This window comes from Gallus gallus, chromosome 1 (genome assembly GCF_016699485.2).
Source record: "Gallus gallus isolate bGalGal1 chromosome 1, bGalGal1.mat.broiler.GRCg7b, whole genome shotgun sequence".
NCBI classification, from domain to species: domain Eukaryota; kingdom Metazoa; phylum Chordata; class Aves; order Galliformes; family Phasianidae; genus Gallus; species Gallus gallus.
In genome coordinates, this window is record NC_052532.1 from 80,679,680 (window position 1) to 80,696,421 (window position 16,742).

The 16,742-nt window shown below is 45.8% G+C and overlaps 1 protein-coding gene across 1 annotated transcript; it reads right to left on the reverse strand.

Annotated features, from left to right (window-relative positions):
* Nucleotides 1–356: 356 nt before the first annotated feature.
* Nucleotides 357–14,792, reverse strand: B4GALTL (beta-1,4-galactosyltransferase like). The gene is made up of 6 exons (XM_416564.8): nucleotides 14,115–14,792; nucleotides 6,397–6,632; nucleotides 5,314–5,504; nucleotides 4,389–4,511; nucleotides 2,005–2,103; nucleotides 357–1,062 (listed from the first exon to the last, which is right to left on the reverse strand). The coding sequence occupies exons 1-6, from the start codon at nucleotides 14,350–14,352 to the stop codon at nucleotides 921–923; spliced, it is 1,029 nt and encodes a 342-aa protein (XP_416564.1). The 5' UTR covers nucleotides 14,353–14,792; the 3' UTR covers nucleotides 357–920.
* Between the last annotated feature and the right edge of the window lie 1,950 nt (nucleotides 14,793–16,742).

A 16,742-nucleotide genomic window follows, 5' to 3' on the forward strand; every position in this document is an offset into this window, starting at 1 on the left:
AGTGCGAGAGAGAAGGCAAAAAGGGCAAGATCTCGGGCAGACCATCAGCCTTCCTGTCAGGTAAGTACAAATGCATTCTTGCCAGGGTCACAGCTCTACTGGTGACATATTTGACTTAATTTTTCCTCTAGTATTTCATTTCTCAGAAGTGTTTTAATTGAATACAGATCAACCTTGAGAGATAATTAACATTTGAGCAATGGCTGAAATGGTAGATTAATTTCCATCTGCTGAGCATAGCTGACAGTCTGAGGCCTCTTTAGATGTGAATTACTTATGGCTACAGTAAGAACTCACACACTCATTCATAATGTGGCCAGACAACCAGGAATTTTTAAGCTCTAGTTTCAACCAACTTCAGGGCAACTTTCTCCTTTATTAAAGTCTTATTAAATACTCTAGAAAAATCTTAATCCAAACAAACACACCTCAACTTTCTTGACACAAATTCACAAAGAGTATTTACAGAACTGTAATAGGCTTCAACACCAAGTAAGATCTTTCTCAAAATACAGCATTTGAGAGGACTGACAGGACAGCCTGAATCCCACTTACCAGTTGAGTAAGGAGCAGGGCAGAGCCATCCCGTTATGGAACAAAGGTTCCAGAAAACTTGGGTCAACTTACTGTCAAGGAGACAGTCTCTATCCAGCCTGAGGGATGACATGTAGATTTGGCTCAGTTTTACAGTGCTTTAAAGGACTTCTACAGTAAGCCAGCTCCTGTTTGTAGCTATCATGTCTCACTCCTGAAGCCTTTTCTTCAAAGCCTCCTATAATCCGAAGAAAAGTTCAATGTATGAAAGACACCAGGATTAGTCTCAGGTGCTGCAGACTGCACTGCAGCCAGAGGTAGAGGCTGAATACCCATAACCGTGCTGCCACAGTGAATTCCAACACCACGTTTCAGTTTTCATTATCTTAAGAAAAGGGGGGAACATATCCAATGTCCACAGTGACGTTGGTATAAAGAGGATGCTTTGTTCTGGAAAGGAGCTTGAACTCTAAAGAGTTCATCCCATCATCCTTCCAAGTTTTTCCAGTGTTGTGGTGGGAAGCAGGCCTGAAGAAAGGAGAACAGTTGCCATTAGAGAAGAGAACAAAAGTGATGATAACAACTGATGCCTTGAGTAGAGCTAGAAGAAACTGTATTCTAGAGGGCAAAGGTTTAGCAGATGAAAGCTGTCAGCAAAGCCCCAAGAAAATCCTCTTCATATAATTACAAACCAGAAGGAGAGAATGCTGAACAGGGCTGGGTTGAACTTCGTGCTGAGTATTACAAACAAGGAGGACAGCACAGACTGGATGCTAATCAGAAAGGGAGACTGAGGGGGTGGTGACTGGGTTCTGAAAAAAAAAAAAAAGAACCTGGTAGCAAGCAAAGAGAGCTGGAAGCACAACAGAGAGGCTTGCAAGAGCGCTGAACACAGACTGCAGTAAGTAGGTTTAAGATAGAGTTGTTATGGAAACCTCAGTTTAAGAGGAGGGAGGGAAACCTGTGCTGTCACTATGCAAAGCCTTCACATTTGCCCCACGACTCTCTTCCACTGCTTTTGTATAAAAGTGGGTCTTTGCTAAAGTCTATCACGCACCTTAATCACCTCCTCAAACTACAATACCACTTTCCACTTTTTTAACGACACATTGTAAATCTGCACAAAGAGCCTCTTCAAACAGAAAGCTCCTGGCTTACACCACACACTGAGACGGCGTTTTCCCTGAACAATTCGATGCTGAAGTCTGATACTTGCTGGCTGCCCGGCTAGCAAACATTCTTAACTTTACACTAAGTTAGAAGTAGGAAACTAGAAGTGCATCTACCCTTCCAATGCAGAGACGTGAGCAGCACAGCTCAAGTGAAGCTAACTGGGAGCTTTCTTCAAATAGCAGCATTAAAACAGAAAAAACAGTGGCATGAGGTTTACTTCCTGCCTTTCTTAAGGATGATGAGGTAACTGCCTACCGCAAGGAGCAGTCTCCGAGCTGCCCTCTCTGGAACAATTACCTTCTCCAAGGCTCTTCTGTCTCTCTGTTGTAGTCCATCACTTTGTAGCGTCCAAGGTGTGGTGGGGTCCGGACAATTCTCATGCCTGCTAACTGGATCCTTTACAATGAAGAACAAACAAGTGTTTACTTAGGTACAGGGATGTCATTGCCAGCTAACACTCGCACTTCGTATAACTTACTTTAAGCAATTAATTACTGATGGCATCTATGTTAGCTTACCAACAGAAATTGACAGTAATACTGTTTAGACCTAGCAAGCCTTTATTTATCACAGGGGACCTCTCATATTCACAGGAACTTTCTTTGCAGAAGAATGAAACTGTGCTCAATTTAGGTTATCCAACTGGCACAACATTTGTGTCTGCAGTGTTTGATCGCCTTCTGTTGTGACCTGGTGCAACAGTGAGCTGCACTGAAGCAGGAATGCTCTAAAGCTGGAAGAGGCTACAGAACTGAAAAATATTTATTTATCTAGAAATAGAAAAATGATTTCAACATCTCATTGACAGTAATGACATACCAATATGTAATTCAGTTTTACACAAAGCACCTTGTTGGAATATCACTTAATGCAGATTCAACCAAAAAGACCAGAAAAAGAAATACTTAGTTTTGCTGTTGCAATTAGCCTTGCAAGATTAACTCTTTCAGAATGTTATTTGTTTTCTAACATTTGTTTACTGTTTCAAGCACACAGGTTAATAATTTTAACATATCAGTGGTTATTACTAGAACAGTGTTTTATTTCTAATAAAAGGTAGGTCCTGGTGTTTACTGATGTAAGCACTGCATAGAATCACAGACTGGCTTGGGTTGGAAGGGATCTCAAGGATCACCAAGCTCCAACCCCCCTGCCACATGCAGGGCTGCCAACCTCCATATCTAATACTAGACCAGGCTGCCCAGGGCTCCATCCAACCTGGCCTTGAACACCTCCAGGGACAGGGAATCCCTCTCTGGGCAGCCTGTCCCAGCACCTCACCACCCTCTAAAGTCTGTAAACTGTAAAAAGCAGCCATGTATATATACACTACACATACACACACACACACGAAGTTATATATATTTTTCCTAACTGTGTTAATGAACACAGCCTGATCTCCTTCTATTGCCAGCCTTGCCTGGACTGTCCTATCACACCTACCACATAGTCCAGATTTGGCATCTTCTGACTTCCCTGTTTTGGTCAATGAAAAATGGACTACCTGGGCAACATTTTCCTACTAACAGCACCATCACAACAAACATGAAACAGTGCATCACCTCCACTGTGCAGATGTCTACGTGTGCAGCATGCAGGCTCTTATTCATCACTGGCAAAAAAAAACCAAAAAAGCATAGCTAATGGTGGTGACTACGTTGAAAAATTTGCCCTATCCAATAGCATCACTGTGCTCTTTGTAGCTATTGTAGTTTCCAGGGAAATAAATAGGGGGCATTACCTTCAGAGCAACCTCTGTACTATTTTAGCTAGCTTGCTCTGAAAGGCAGAGAAGGATTTCTGTGTTAACCCAATTTCAGTTCCCAGAGGAATTCTGCTGTTTAAAAGCTGCTAGAGTTCTCAGCCAGAGCATTTCACCACAACTGTAACTCTGTACAAGACCAAAAAAAAACCCGTAAGGCCTTTATTGTCAGTTTTGTTTTAACAACCCTATTAGCTCACCTCAGTGCAGGATGGTGCACAGTGCAGCTACAACGGTGAATAAAGATACAGCTGTGATTTTGTACTCGAAGAATTTGCCTAATGCAAAGTACCTGAAACTAAACTCATTGTGTTCACTTCTATAGCATGCTGCTGCCATAGCAACCAACATACAAGAAAAAAAAAATACTGTCAGCTTGTGCTGTCGCTCATAATAGTTCACAGACTTCTCCATCACTCAGCACTGAAGGTAGAAGCTGGAACTAAGGAACGCAAGGAATTCTGAGTATTAGTGACTAGGTAGCATTTGGCGCAACCCGTGTGCCTAACGTAAATTCAGAACTGTCTGGGAATTAATAAATACCTCTGGATTTTCCCGTTTATCAAGTTTACAGATACCCTTCCTTGTGGCTATTAATGTCAGTGGAGTCACAGTGTGTCAACTACTGCTGGTTATAACCCCTTGGAAGCGCTCCAGTGCAAGCGCAGGCACAAGGATGCAAAGTAACGTGTTGCTCCCCAGTACCTGCAGAAAGCTTTGTTCTCCCAGCACACAATGATTAGTCATAGATGCTGAGCATTTTCTGACAGCAATCATGCCCACTGCCAACAGCATCTGGATTACAATGCTACTGCAAGCACGTTAAGGAACAGAGCCTTTTAGTTCCTCTCATGCAGTAATGCTCTGTGTTTCACTAGGAAGTCTGGTTCTACTTAAAGCCTGTCTTGTGAATCAGTACCTTGCAGCAATGTCATCTGTTTCACCACCGTCGCCCCAGTATGTGTTTGGAAACCCATTCATCTTCATGTAGTGCTCTGGAGTCAATGCAGATACACCTCCAAAAAAGGACTTGTAAGGAAGGCTAAAATAGCAGGGGAAAGAAAGAAAAAGCATCAGTCTGAGGGCTAATAACAGTCCTTCCGAAACAAGCATCATCATCCAGGTCACAGACGTTAATCTCATTCCTTACAGTTTTTCTTGCAGAGGCAGATGGATGCAAAGTGGTAAGTTTAGACACACTCCCAAAGAAAGTTTTAAGCCCAGAATTAGGAGATACTATTTACTGAAACCCCAAACAGCAAAATCATGCAATTCCTATGTCCCCCTGAGTAGGGAAGTCTAAGTGAAGGTGATTTGAAAATTAGTATCTCCAATTAGTTCCAAACACCTATATTGTACTGCATACAGAATCACAGAAATGCTCAGGTTGGCAAAGAGCTTCAAGATCACCAAGTCCAACCATAACCGAACCATACTGCCCAAACTCTAACAACCCTCCACTAAATCATGGCCCCGAGCACCACATCTAAATGGGTTTTTAAAAACGTTCAGGGATGGTGACTCGACCACCTCCCAGAATCTTCCACATACTTCAGTATCTTCCCCATACTCTAGTAATTACCATCCCATTTGTAGAAACAAAACCAAATCTGCCAGTTATTTGCCAGGCTGAGCTAACAATGGAGCAGGAAAATGCATGGAATTGCTCAAGATTGCATGTTTAGGTCAGCAACTCCTCTTATTGGAGAAGCCACTAGTGCTAAAACAAAAAATGAAAGCAACCACTTCTTGAAGGTTGGATCTCTCACTACCCACATTCATATTATCCATCTGGAAAGAAAAGAGTAGGAAACGTGAATTCCAAAGCAAATGGAAGCACTTACTTGTACTGAAATTTATCCATGGCACTAGCCATATGTTTGGGATAGTATTCGTCACAGACATAGAGATTATAATCATTCTCAGGTACCAGGTTCACATCGTGCAGGAGGAGGCAGTCCCAGTCTTCATCCTTCAGGGCTTCTCGGACACCAACATTAAGCAGCTTTGCTCGGTTAAACGTACCATTCCCCACCTGGAAAATAAGATTTACGTTTCCCCACCAAAATAGCAAACAGGAGAACTCATTTACAATGGATTTTAGTGCAAAAGCCTTATGTAAATGAATGACACTGGAGTGAATTAGTATTGTCTGTGAACTGCATCCCCTAGATTATTCGCTCTCTTCAAACTATTCTTTGCAATTGTAAATCAGTGATGTATCAGGTGCTATTTATTGCTGGCGTATGAAGAAGGCAGATCTTTAAGAGACCAGAACATTAAGTCCCCAGGTTGACATACATAAGCAAATCAACACTTCTGTCCTGATTACTGCTTACTAAAGCTTAGAAAGGAGAAAAAAGATCTCTGCCATAAACAAGAAGCTTCCTCCCTCCCAATCAGCTACCAATTTTAATCAGTGAACCCCAAACTTTCCCTCTCTCCGCTGATCTTTTGCAACATCAGTCCATCGTCAGTTACTAATGGCTGTTTAACCTGCATGGCCTGTGGCAAACAGCAAGGTCAAGCCAGATGTTTTCACTTGATATAGTCTAAAAATATCCAACTTCACCTTAACACTTAGTCTCAACGCTTTTACTCAGCAGCGGTACTGACGAGCCACTGACAGACAACTCACATTCAACTCCTGAAGAGCTGAAAATACAACTTACCACTTAATGACAGCTCTGTCCCTCCTGGGAGGAAAAAAAAACCCAGCATAAATCAATAGCGGGACAATGATCTTGACAAGCGGTAAGATATTTCAATCAGTGGCAGCCATGGAGGTACGATGGCATGTAATTTAACAGCTCGACCCAGGCATAAAGTGGTACTTCCATGTTAGAAGATTGACATTTCTTGTTCAGAACCTAGCCTTCATGTGGAAAACTCAGCCACACCACCACGCATATTCGATTTAGATATACCTGCTGAATCAAGTAGATTCTGTAGCTGAGCTGCTGGCGCTGCAAGAAAGGATGAATGTAGTAGAGAAGATGGTGAAGGTATTTCTCCTGGTTACTGTATGCTACAAGGATGGCTGACTTGTAGCGGGCCAAGCAGTGAGGTGGTCTGTAGTGGCCTCCGGACTGAACAAAAGGATTTTTTTGGATGATCGTTCTTTCACTAGGGAGCACGTCAAAAGTGATGGTTAATGGACCAACTGTAAGGAGAAGCAGAGAAATAAAAATAAAAGCAACCTTAGGAATGTTCCTCAACTTGCATTTAAGAACACCGGACCAGCTGCACACGGTTACTGCAGGAGACACCAGACATCCCCTAAGCCAGAACAGGTAACAACACCACACAGATGTGCCCACGTAGCAAATTCCACCACTACCTCCCAGTCACCCCACCACAGCTCTGCGCAGAGCTCAGGCCCAGAACCAGGGCAGCGGGCACTTGTCAGAGAGGCATCATAGAAACACTACAGCCGACAATGCACTCCAGGCTCAGGTACTTTGCTTTTTCTTGGTACTGGCTCTGTAGCACACAGATCTATCCTCTGTAGCTTAGCGTATCCTTCAGTAAGTGTATTCACTGTAGGAGTACAGACGAAAACAAATCTAGATGACAGACTTTCTTTTTTTTTGGCTACCCACATGGAAAATGTCTGTAAGGCTCTTTCAGATTCAATTCAAGGACAAAGATGTCCATAAGGATACTCAGCATGTTGGGGGCAGACAGATTAAAGCCCAGATGAATACAAATGATTTGGGAAATACAGATGCCTTAGAAAATATTAGCTTTATCCAAAAAGAAGTTCAAAGATCAATCACATGCCACAAGGGCTGTGTTTGCTGTATTATTTAATTATATGCACAGTGCCAGGCAGGTAGCATTTTACTATCGAAGTTTTAGAAGCAGCAGATAGTGGAGCTGAGGAAGAAGCTCAGTATTTTGTACTTGCAGGAATAGGCATGGGGCAGCAAAGGGAACTACGTATGACAGCAACTCTACTCAGTAGATCAGTTTTAAACACAAAACATATCCAGTGGGTACAGCAGTTGTACCTAATTAAAATAAAAGGCATCTTCTCCCAATGGGAAAAGCTTGGAAAGAAAAAAAAGCAGTGTTAAAATCGTGATTGATACTTTGCACAAGTACAGCATTGTGACAATTTGAAAGTACAAAGACTGATTATTTCACTACCTCTTCTGGGTTCACAGAATTATAGAATGGCCCAGCCTGGAAGGGACCTCAAGGATCATGAATCTCCAACCCCCCTGCCACAGGCAGGGCCGCCAACCTCCATATCTAATAGTAGACCAGGCTGCCCAGGGCCCCATCCAACCTGGCCTTGAACACCTCCAGGGATGGGGCATCCACAGCCTCTCTGGGCAGCCTGTGCCAGCACCTCACCACTCTCTTGGTAAAGAACTTCCCCGGATATCCAACCTAAATCTTCCCTCCCTCAACTTAAAACCATTTTCCCTTGTCCTGCTGTTATCTACCCTTTCAAAGAGTTGACCCCCCCCGGTTTGTGAGTTTGTGGGCTGGGAAAGGAGGACCAGAACTAGCAAAAAAGAGTGACATTTGCACACATATCAGTATATCTTAGTGGCCTTCCAATCACTTTTCTCTAAGAAAATAAAGCACAAATACAGAACAAAATTAAAATACATTCTTTACGCAAGCTAGGAAGAAACCTTCACCTAAACTACAATTAAAATGCAACAACGTGATCATCTCATATTATGGTTTTAAGAAGGTCCAATAATTCCCTGCAGGTTACACTACCCAAGGACAAAATATTTTTGTACCAGAAGCCTGGTGCCTACTTTATTTATTTTTGCTATCATAAATGAGATTTTTTTTCCTCTTCCAAGCTCACAGCTGATCCCGTGGCTGTTTTGAAGAGAGCTTCCAGTATCTTCTAAGTCACACTCCCTCTTAGGCACGGAAACAAATTATCCTCTCACGAAACTTCTGATAACAAGGCCTGGGAGAAAGAGCTGAAGTATTTAGGCTTGGTGTTCAGTAGCTTTCACTTGAGCAGAGAAAGGCATGGGTTTGCCCCAAGTCTAATTATATTAAAGGAGATGAGTCCAGAAGGTATTTCTTCCAGCCTATCTTACATTCAAAATCTCTAGTACATACCTAACAAAGTACTTAAATACATAGGGTCTGCGTTCACCCACATCCTGCTTAACTGCCACAAAAGGAAGTGACATCCCTCCAGAGGTTGCTTGTTTCACAAGAGAATGAACAAGGCTCAGGGCTTAGCTTTGGAGTAAGATTCAAGCTGTCCATACAAACGCTTTGCTTTGCACACAGAAACTGTGTACATCTCATTTCTGACGGGCAAACTTAGAGGCAGTAACAGCCTCCTCCTCCTTCTCTAGGAACATACCTAACAGCATTCTCCCACGGTCTGCTGAAACAGCCACTGACCCCATCCCTTGCACAACCAAAAAAAGAACTAGAAGACCAGCCCCTGTGAACCCCACTTCAAAGTTTGGCTTAAAACAACAAGACAATTTTGTCAGCAAGATCTTGTGATTGCTGACTCTGAAGCATCACTTGTAAATCCTTCCTTCAGAACCTACAACACTGGAGGGATTTGATTTTAATGATGTTACCCTATGTAGGAAACTGGAGTACACTGCTGTACTTGCATATCTGAAACAGAAGATCTGTAGAGAATCGTGCAGTAGGCCCACAAATCCAGATTGTGTTTACTGTTAGGATTTTATGATGTTATTACCTACTTTTATGCAGACTGTTTCCTGCTCCATCTTTAAGAGCAGCACATTTCAGTCCAACGTTGCTTTAAGCCTGTATTATACACTGCTTTTTCAGATTTATGAACTCTCCTGATCAGCAGTTCTCATAAGTTCTTCTAACTACAGCATCATTAACCACCAATGTGATGACAGCTGGAGCTTGCTGAAGGAACACTACCTGCAGAGTGGATTCCACGTACAGATCACAGCTCTCAAGGCAACGTAAGAAAGGGAACTAATACTTTTTTGTCCTCCCACAAAGGCGTTTTTGTTTTCCCTAATACAATCCTGCCTCTTTGTATTAAAGTTCTGTAGTGGTAATCCTTAAATTCCAAAAATCAGATCTGAATTTGGACGTAAGGGAAAGAGTAACACACACAGCTTCGCTCCCGTTGTCTCTTTCCATACCCAGACATCTGATACATGAGGGTAACACCTACAGTTCTGAGGCTTTTCAAGGCACCGTGTTCTTCTGAGCTGCCCAGCTCCTCACCTCAAACAACTCAGCTCTGAAACTCATTCTTACACGCTTAAGGAAACACAGAAAAGAGCCGTTAAAGCCTGTGATGTATCCCCAGACCTCTGTCTGCCCTACACCCCTTGGCTATAAACTCAGTTCTGGCTCTCTGTTCTCCTTCCCACCCAGCTAACAAACAGCTAATGCGCTGTAATCTGATTAAATCCCAGATGTGGGCAGAGCAGCTGCAGTCTGGCCCAGCCAGGGAAAAATAAGACATCTTTGGGAAAGGACAGAACAAAGGAAAAAAAAAAGGGGGGGGGGGAACAGCTCAACCATCTCGGCCACATTGGAAAGCACAGGATCCCCATTCAGACAAGGTACAAAATGCTGTGCAGCCACAGTGAGGTGGATTGGGAAGACAGTTCAACCGCGTGACATGGGAAAATCTCTGCAAGACAAAACACTGATCTTCATAAGGGTCAGCCAGGAGGCCTTCCCTGGAACTACACAGCTATCAACATATGGCCTAGGAATGGGGGGTTGCGTAGTCGCCTGCATCCAGGAATAAGAGAGAGGGATTGTCCCTTCCAGGGACAGCTCTAAACCTGATACATTACGTGTATTAAATATCCTTTTAACTCTAATTTCTTTTAAACACTTTTCTGCTATTTGACTGCCTTTCACATGGGCAATAGGTCAGAGAGAAAGAGAGTCTACAACAGCTATGTGCTTTTTTTCTTTTTCTTTTTCCCCTAGAAAAGCATAATTTAAAAATGAAAATTGTGTTTATATCCTGGGAGTTTAATGTCAAATAACTTCGGGATCTGATAACGAGAGGGTCAGATATGTCCTGCTGCAATGGTATAAAACTTCTCATACCCTATCAGAGACTGCATTTTCCTGAAGCAGGATCAGCAAAAGGTATCACAACCTCAGTAAGTTTGCAGATAACACCAAGCTGGGAGGAAGCATCCATCTGCATGGAGGTAGAAAGGCCATACAGAGGAATCTGGACAGGGTGGATCCATGGGCTGAGGCCAATGGGATGAAGTTCAACAAGACCAAGTGCTGGGTCCTGCACTTCGGTCACAGCAACCCCAGGCAATGCTACAGACTTGGGGCAGAGCGGCTGGAAAGCTATGCAGAAGAAACGGACCTGGAGGTGTTGGTTGACACTAAGCTGAACGTGAGCCAGCAGTGTGCCCAGGTGGCCAAGAAGGCCAATGGCACCCTGGATGTACCAGGAATAGCGTGGCCAGCAGGAGCAGGGAGGTGATTGCCCTCCTGTACTCAGCCCTGGTGAGGCTGCACCTCAAGTACTGTGTTCAGTTTTGGGCCCCTCACTACAAGAAAGACACTGAGGCCATGGTGGGTATCCAGAGAAGGGCAACAAAGCTGTGAGAGATCTGGAGCACAAGTCTTATGAGGAGAGGCTGAGGGAACTACGTTTGTTCAATCTGGAGAAGAGGAGGCTCAGGGGAGACCTTATCGCTCTCTACAACTCCCTGAGGGGAGGCTGTGGCGAGGTGGGTGTTGGCCTCTTCTCCAGCTTAACTAGCAACAGGATGAGTGGGAATGGCCTCCAGCTGCACGAGGGGAGGTTCAGATTGGATGTTAGGAAAAATTAATTCCCTGAAAAAGTGGTCAGGCACTGGCACAGGCTGCCCAGAGAGGTGGAGGAGTCAGCAACCCTGGAGGTGTTCAAGAAGCGTTTGGATGTTGTACTGAGAGATGTGGGCTCGCAGGGCAGTGGTAGTTGGACTAGATGATCTTCTTAGAGGCCTTTTCCAACCTTGGTGATTCCGTGACAGTTCTATGACAATCAACACCTTGACATGACCAATCAATTCTCTCCACAGCCTGGCTCCTGAGCTCTTTCTATCCCTGAGGAGTGTTTAATTAATAGGGAACATCAGCACGCAATTAAACCCCACAATTCCCTGTCCATATTGTTAGCAGCTGCCTGCGGCAGCACACTCCCTGCCTGCGATATGTTCTAGTCAACACATCTGAATATCAAGGGATCTATTAATTTTAACCCAACCTATTCCACCTTGAGGAATTGCATTGCCTCAAAACACTTTCTTAGTTCAGAATAAACAGCTCTAGTAAGGGAGTTCAGTAAGAAAAAGTGAAACTCGCAGAAGCTAAACAAACAGGAAGAACAGCATAGATTGATACCTCAACAGAAGCACAGCAGCACGAAGTATATAACCGCAGTCACAACGTACGCATTGCTTCTCAAGTTAGAGGCCACAAAAGGGTCAACAAGCACCACTGAGGGTTAAAAATACAAGCCCAGTTCTCCCAGGGCAGGGAGATTTATGCAGTTAATTCTTACGCAGCTGCCCTGGAAGTGGATTCAGGTAGCTGAGTAAAAGGCAGAAGGAGCTTCAATCTGAGCTTACATTCAAAGAGTAAGTTAAATGATCTACTGTACACATAAGTGAAGAAAGCACTGCACTTCATAAAAGCCCCAATCCAGAAAGCATTTATGCTGCTTGGAATGCTTCCAGTTCCTTTAACAGGTTTTGGAGTGGGCAAAGTGAATTATCACCAGCTCTGAATAGGAGACTGGAGTCTACAGAATTGATTTGAGATCTTATTTAATGGGTTTATGAAGTTAGTATTAAGAGGCATCGTTCTCTCTGATGTAATGCTTCCAAGAGAGATCAGTCCCGTAAGAGATGACAACAACCAATCAAGACATTTATGAAGTTTCATAGTTTCACAGGATGTTAAGGTTGGGAAAAAAAAAAAATGTATTTATACATGTTCTGTATGTGATGGGCACATAGAAATGCAAGGGCAAGCACCTTGCAGAGCAGCATGCATCTTTACAAGGGAAAAAGAAAACCACAAAAAAAACCAACCACTCTCAAGAGGCTGGCATATAGGAATACCAGAATGAATATCTTGTTTCTTACATTTAAAAGGAAACATCACTGAGTAGAAACTACAACAAAACGTCTCTTTTTTCCCCTTAAGCTCAATCTGTATCAGTGCTCTGAAATATTGTTTAACAGCAACAATGCTTCATATTCTCCATTCTAACTTTTCAGTACGGCAAAACTCTCACAGTCCCTCGGCTTCACTATTTTAATTTCACCTACTCAGCCTTACCGTTTGCTTCTGCCTGTAACTACACTGTTTTCGTGTTATTGCTGGAGTACAACGTGCAGGCCAACCCCTCTCTTCTTAGTACTGCCGGGAACGGGGAGCAGAAGAGATCTTAATGTAGATTTCCTAGCTCTGACACCATCGGTTACTTTTATGCTGTTTCACTCTGCATCTGCCTCCTCCGTGTACGTCGTCACTGATCTTGCTTATCTGATTGCTGGCAGACAAGCTGCACAGAATTACACCTACTTTTTAAAATTTAAGAGCAAAGCTTACTTGTTTGCTCAGGACAGCAGATTCTTGTCAGTAGTGGAAACAGGCAAGGTACAAGTCAACTTCTGCTGTGTTGCCCAGCAAAACAAGGCAGTCTGAGCCACAGAATCATAGCTTCCCAAAACAATTGATGGGCTCTGGTTAATGATGAACAAGAGACTATACAAAGACCATTATAACTGACACTTGTGCAAAGAGACTGTGCTATTTTAGTAACGCTTAACAGAGCTGTTTCCAGGAGAAGTACTGAAGCACATACCAAACGTTACCACACATACTGCATTTCATTTAACTTCAGCAAGAGGTAGGAAGAAAACACAGAACAAGCAGCATTACAACCTCAAGAGGCTCAGCTGGAGGCGGCCAGCACAGCTCAGTAACCTAAGCAAGCAGCTCAGCACAGGAGCAAGCACAGCCACAGCCATCCACAACACCTCCACCCGTGAGCCAAGGTCAGGCTGCTCTCTCTCTGTGTTCCACTTGCACAGAACCACTTTCCTAGAAGAGCAGCACGACTAAGGAGTGCGTTTCAGGACCATTGTCATGAAAAACTAGGCATACAGAAACTTGTGTTGTACAGAAGGACAAACCACAGTAACTTACTGCGCTGTATGTTCAACAGTGCAACAGCCACAGCAGCTACACGTGCACACTTACAGAACTCCTCCAGCCTGGGCTACCTGAGTGGAAGGGATTCACTAACACCAGATGCGTGTCACCACTGCCAAACTTGCTCTATGGCTCTGACTTGGCATTTACTTCATTTAGGAGATGTTTTAGTAGCACAAAAGCTGAATTAATGCCGCTCCAAGGAGTGGCTGTGACCCACTGTAAAGGGGGCCCAGCCTGCGACCTGCCTCCAAAGTGCATGGGGAACACTGGCGCGTGTAAAAGATACGTAACAACCCCGGGCCAACACAATCACCACAAAGGGCGAGGTGCGGAGATGCGTTCTCACATAAATCACGTTTTAAATGCTGAAAACTAGTTGCATTGTATTTCAAGCCTGACAAGAGCCCAGAAGAGCAACACCCGGAGTCGGGGAGAGTCAGAGGTCGGTACGTACCGGCGATGGGTGAGCGCTCCGAGCAGTAGGGCAGCGCCGCCCCGCCGCCAGCCGGGGCCAGCAGGCTGAGGTTCGTGTACACGTCGTGGCTTTTGGAGTAATCCAAAACGCGCTGCGACTCCAAAAAGCCCCGGAACACGCTCGAGGCTCCACCTCGGTACAGTATCAGGATGAACACGGCTTGGAAGACGAGCAGGAACAGCAGGAAGCAGGGGTTCTCCACGCGGGACAGGGACATGGCTTTCGGTCCGGGTGCCCGTCGCGAGCCGCCGCCCGCTCGGGGCTACATGGCTGCGCCGGAGCACCTCCGCCCCTCGCAGCGCCGACTTCGGGAGGCGGCAGCGCTCCCCACCGCCCGCACAGATCCGCTCTTCCCGACGCCGCCGGGGGAGGAGGAGCCGCTCGGGGCCTCGGCAGCGGCACGGCCGGCCCGCACGGCCCCGGTCCCTCAGCCCACCCAACGAGCGCCCTGAGGAGGGGAGGAAAGGGCGGGAAGACACGGCGCCGCGCGCACTCGTCGGCACGCAAGGGGACTCGGGCTCGCACCCCTGGCCCACCGGCCCCTGCAGGCACCCAACCTTTCACCCGCTCCGCCTCAGCTCGAGATAAAAACGCGGACACCCTCACCCCCGGAGTGACCGCTCCTCACGGCCCGCTCGCTCCTTCCGCAGAGACTACAGTTCCCAGCACACCGGGCGGGGCGGGGCGGGGCGGGGCCGGGCCGCCGCGGGGCATGCTGGGAGCTGTAGTCATCGCCCCCCTCAGTGCCCGCCGCTCTCTGGAGCAGACCCTGTCCCTAACCCCCAGCTGCCCCTCCCCTGACACAGCTCCATGCCGTTCCCTCGGGCCCTGTCGCTGTCACACAGAGCAGAGCTCAGCGCTGCCGCTCCGCTCCCCGTGAGGAACGGGTCTGCACCGGCAGCTCTGCTAACTTCACTGGCAGTCAGGTGGTGCAAAAATTGCCATCTTGTGCCTTTCTGGGGCACAATAAGCAGGTCAGCTGGAAAAGCAACAGCTTGCCCCAGTCTTTAGTTCAGCCTACGTTTTATATATGCTCTCATGACTGGAAAACTAATGTATAGCTAGCCAGATCAGCTGGGTATGGAGGGAGCCAAACAGCACTTAATTCTGTGCCAGATGGGGAGCTGAACCTCCATGAATGTCTCTTTCAAGATCCCTCAAAAACCAAATGTGAGAATTATGATTGCTCTCATTCCCCTTTGGTCACCAGAATTGGTGAATCAGAGCCCACCACAAGTCTACAAAGTGCAAACAATGGTGTGCAGGAGAGCTGAATGCAGATCAGAACTTCATGGTGCCAGCAAGCCCAAGTCTCTTCAAGGTCACTACACTCCTATTTGTTTTCCCCTGACGTGAAAGGCCGGGAGAGATTTGAATTAAAAATGAATTGGGTTGCTTAAATGAAAAAAATAACTGTCTTCACTGAAGCATGGAGGATAGCTGGCAGGCATTTTAGCAACCCCTGTGCACAGATGTACTGAGGGCAGTGATGGAGGAAAACAACGTGGGACTGGATCTGTAAGGCGCAGGAACAGGGCTGTCTTGACAGCCAAAGGTCTACCTTTCTCATTTTCACGTCTGCCCGAGAAATTCAATGAATGCATAGGGGGGGGGGGAAAAAGGCAAATACCATCTTCAACAGAGCTTGAAATTAAGTTTGTGCAGGAGCCTCTGGGTGTCCCAGGGGAGGGGCGCTTCCCCTCCCTTCAAGTATAATTTCACCTCCAATCAGCCCCAAATGTGATGAGAGACAGAGAAGTACCTCACCATTTAATACAATTCATTCTCTCTTGCTCTTTCTCCTCCTGCCTGTTACACCCTGGGACCAGCATCACTTCCCTGTCGAAAATGCAGCAGAGTGGCTGGCAAGCTTAGCTTTGAAAACGCAGGGCCCCAGGAGGGGAGGAACAACATGTTGGGGTGACACCAAGCAGGGTGCTCAGGCAGTGTTAGAGTCAGTGTGTCCTGCCCACTGCCCTGCCTGACCCCCCAGGGTTTTTTAATCAAGGAAAGAGGAAAGCAGTATTACATTTAGTACAAGCATTGCAGAGGATTTCAGCCACCACTGACAAGCAGTGCCATTCCTCTTTTTTTTTTTTGGGGGGGGGGGGGGGGGAGGGGGGGGCAGTTTTCTTCTGGTAGGGTGAACATTTCAGACGCCTCTGGCCACTGCAGTTGTTTCTCAGCCTTTCACAGGAGAGAAGGGAAAACCAGGAGACCGGAGTAGTTTCCCTGTCTGGTCCCACTGGACTGAGACATAGCGCCTGCAAGACATTCTTCCTAGTGAGTTGCACCCTTCAGGGACTGGCACAAGGAACTGAAGCAATGTGCAGTTAGTTAAGGTGTCCAGACCTTGTAGTGCCATAGCTTGCCCTTCTTCACCCTGCTGGCATTGCTCCTGCACATCTCCATTAGCCCAGGAGATGCGATGGGCTGCAGTGCACAGGACCACCTTCACCTCCAAAATGCAGTCATCAGTCTCAGGGACGTGAAATGGTTTTGCTTGAATTTCTCTTGTAGCATCTGGGTCAGATGAAGACTGAAGGGAGTACCTTTGGAATGAGAAGAACTACAATGGACACATTTTCCATTATAGAGTGCACTGTG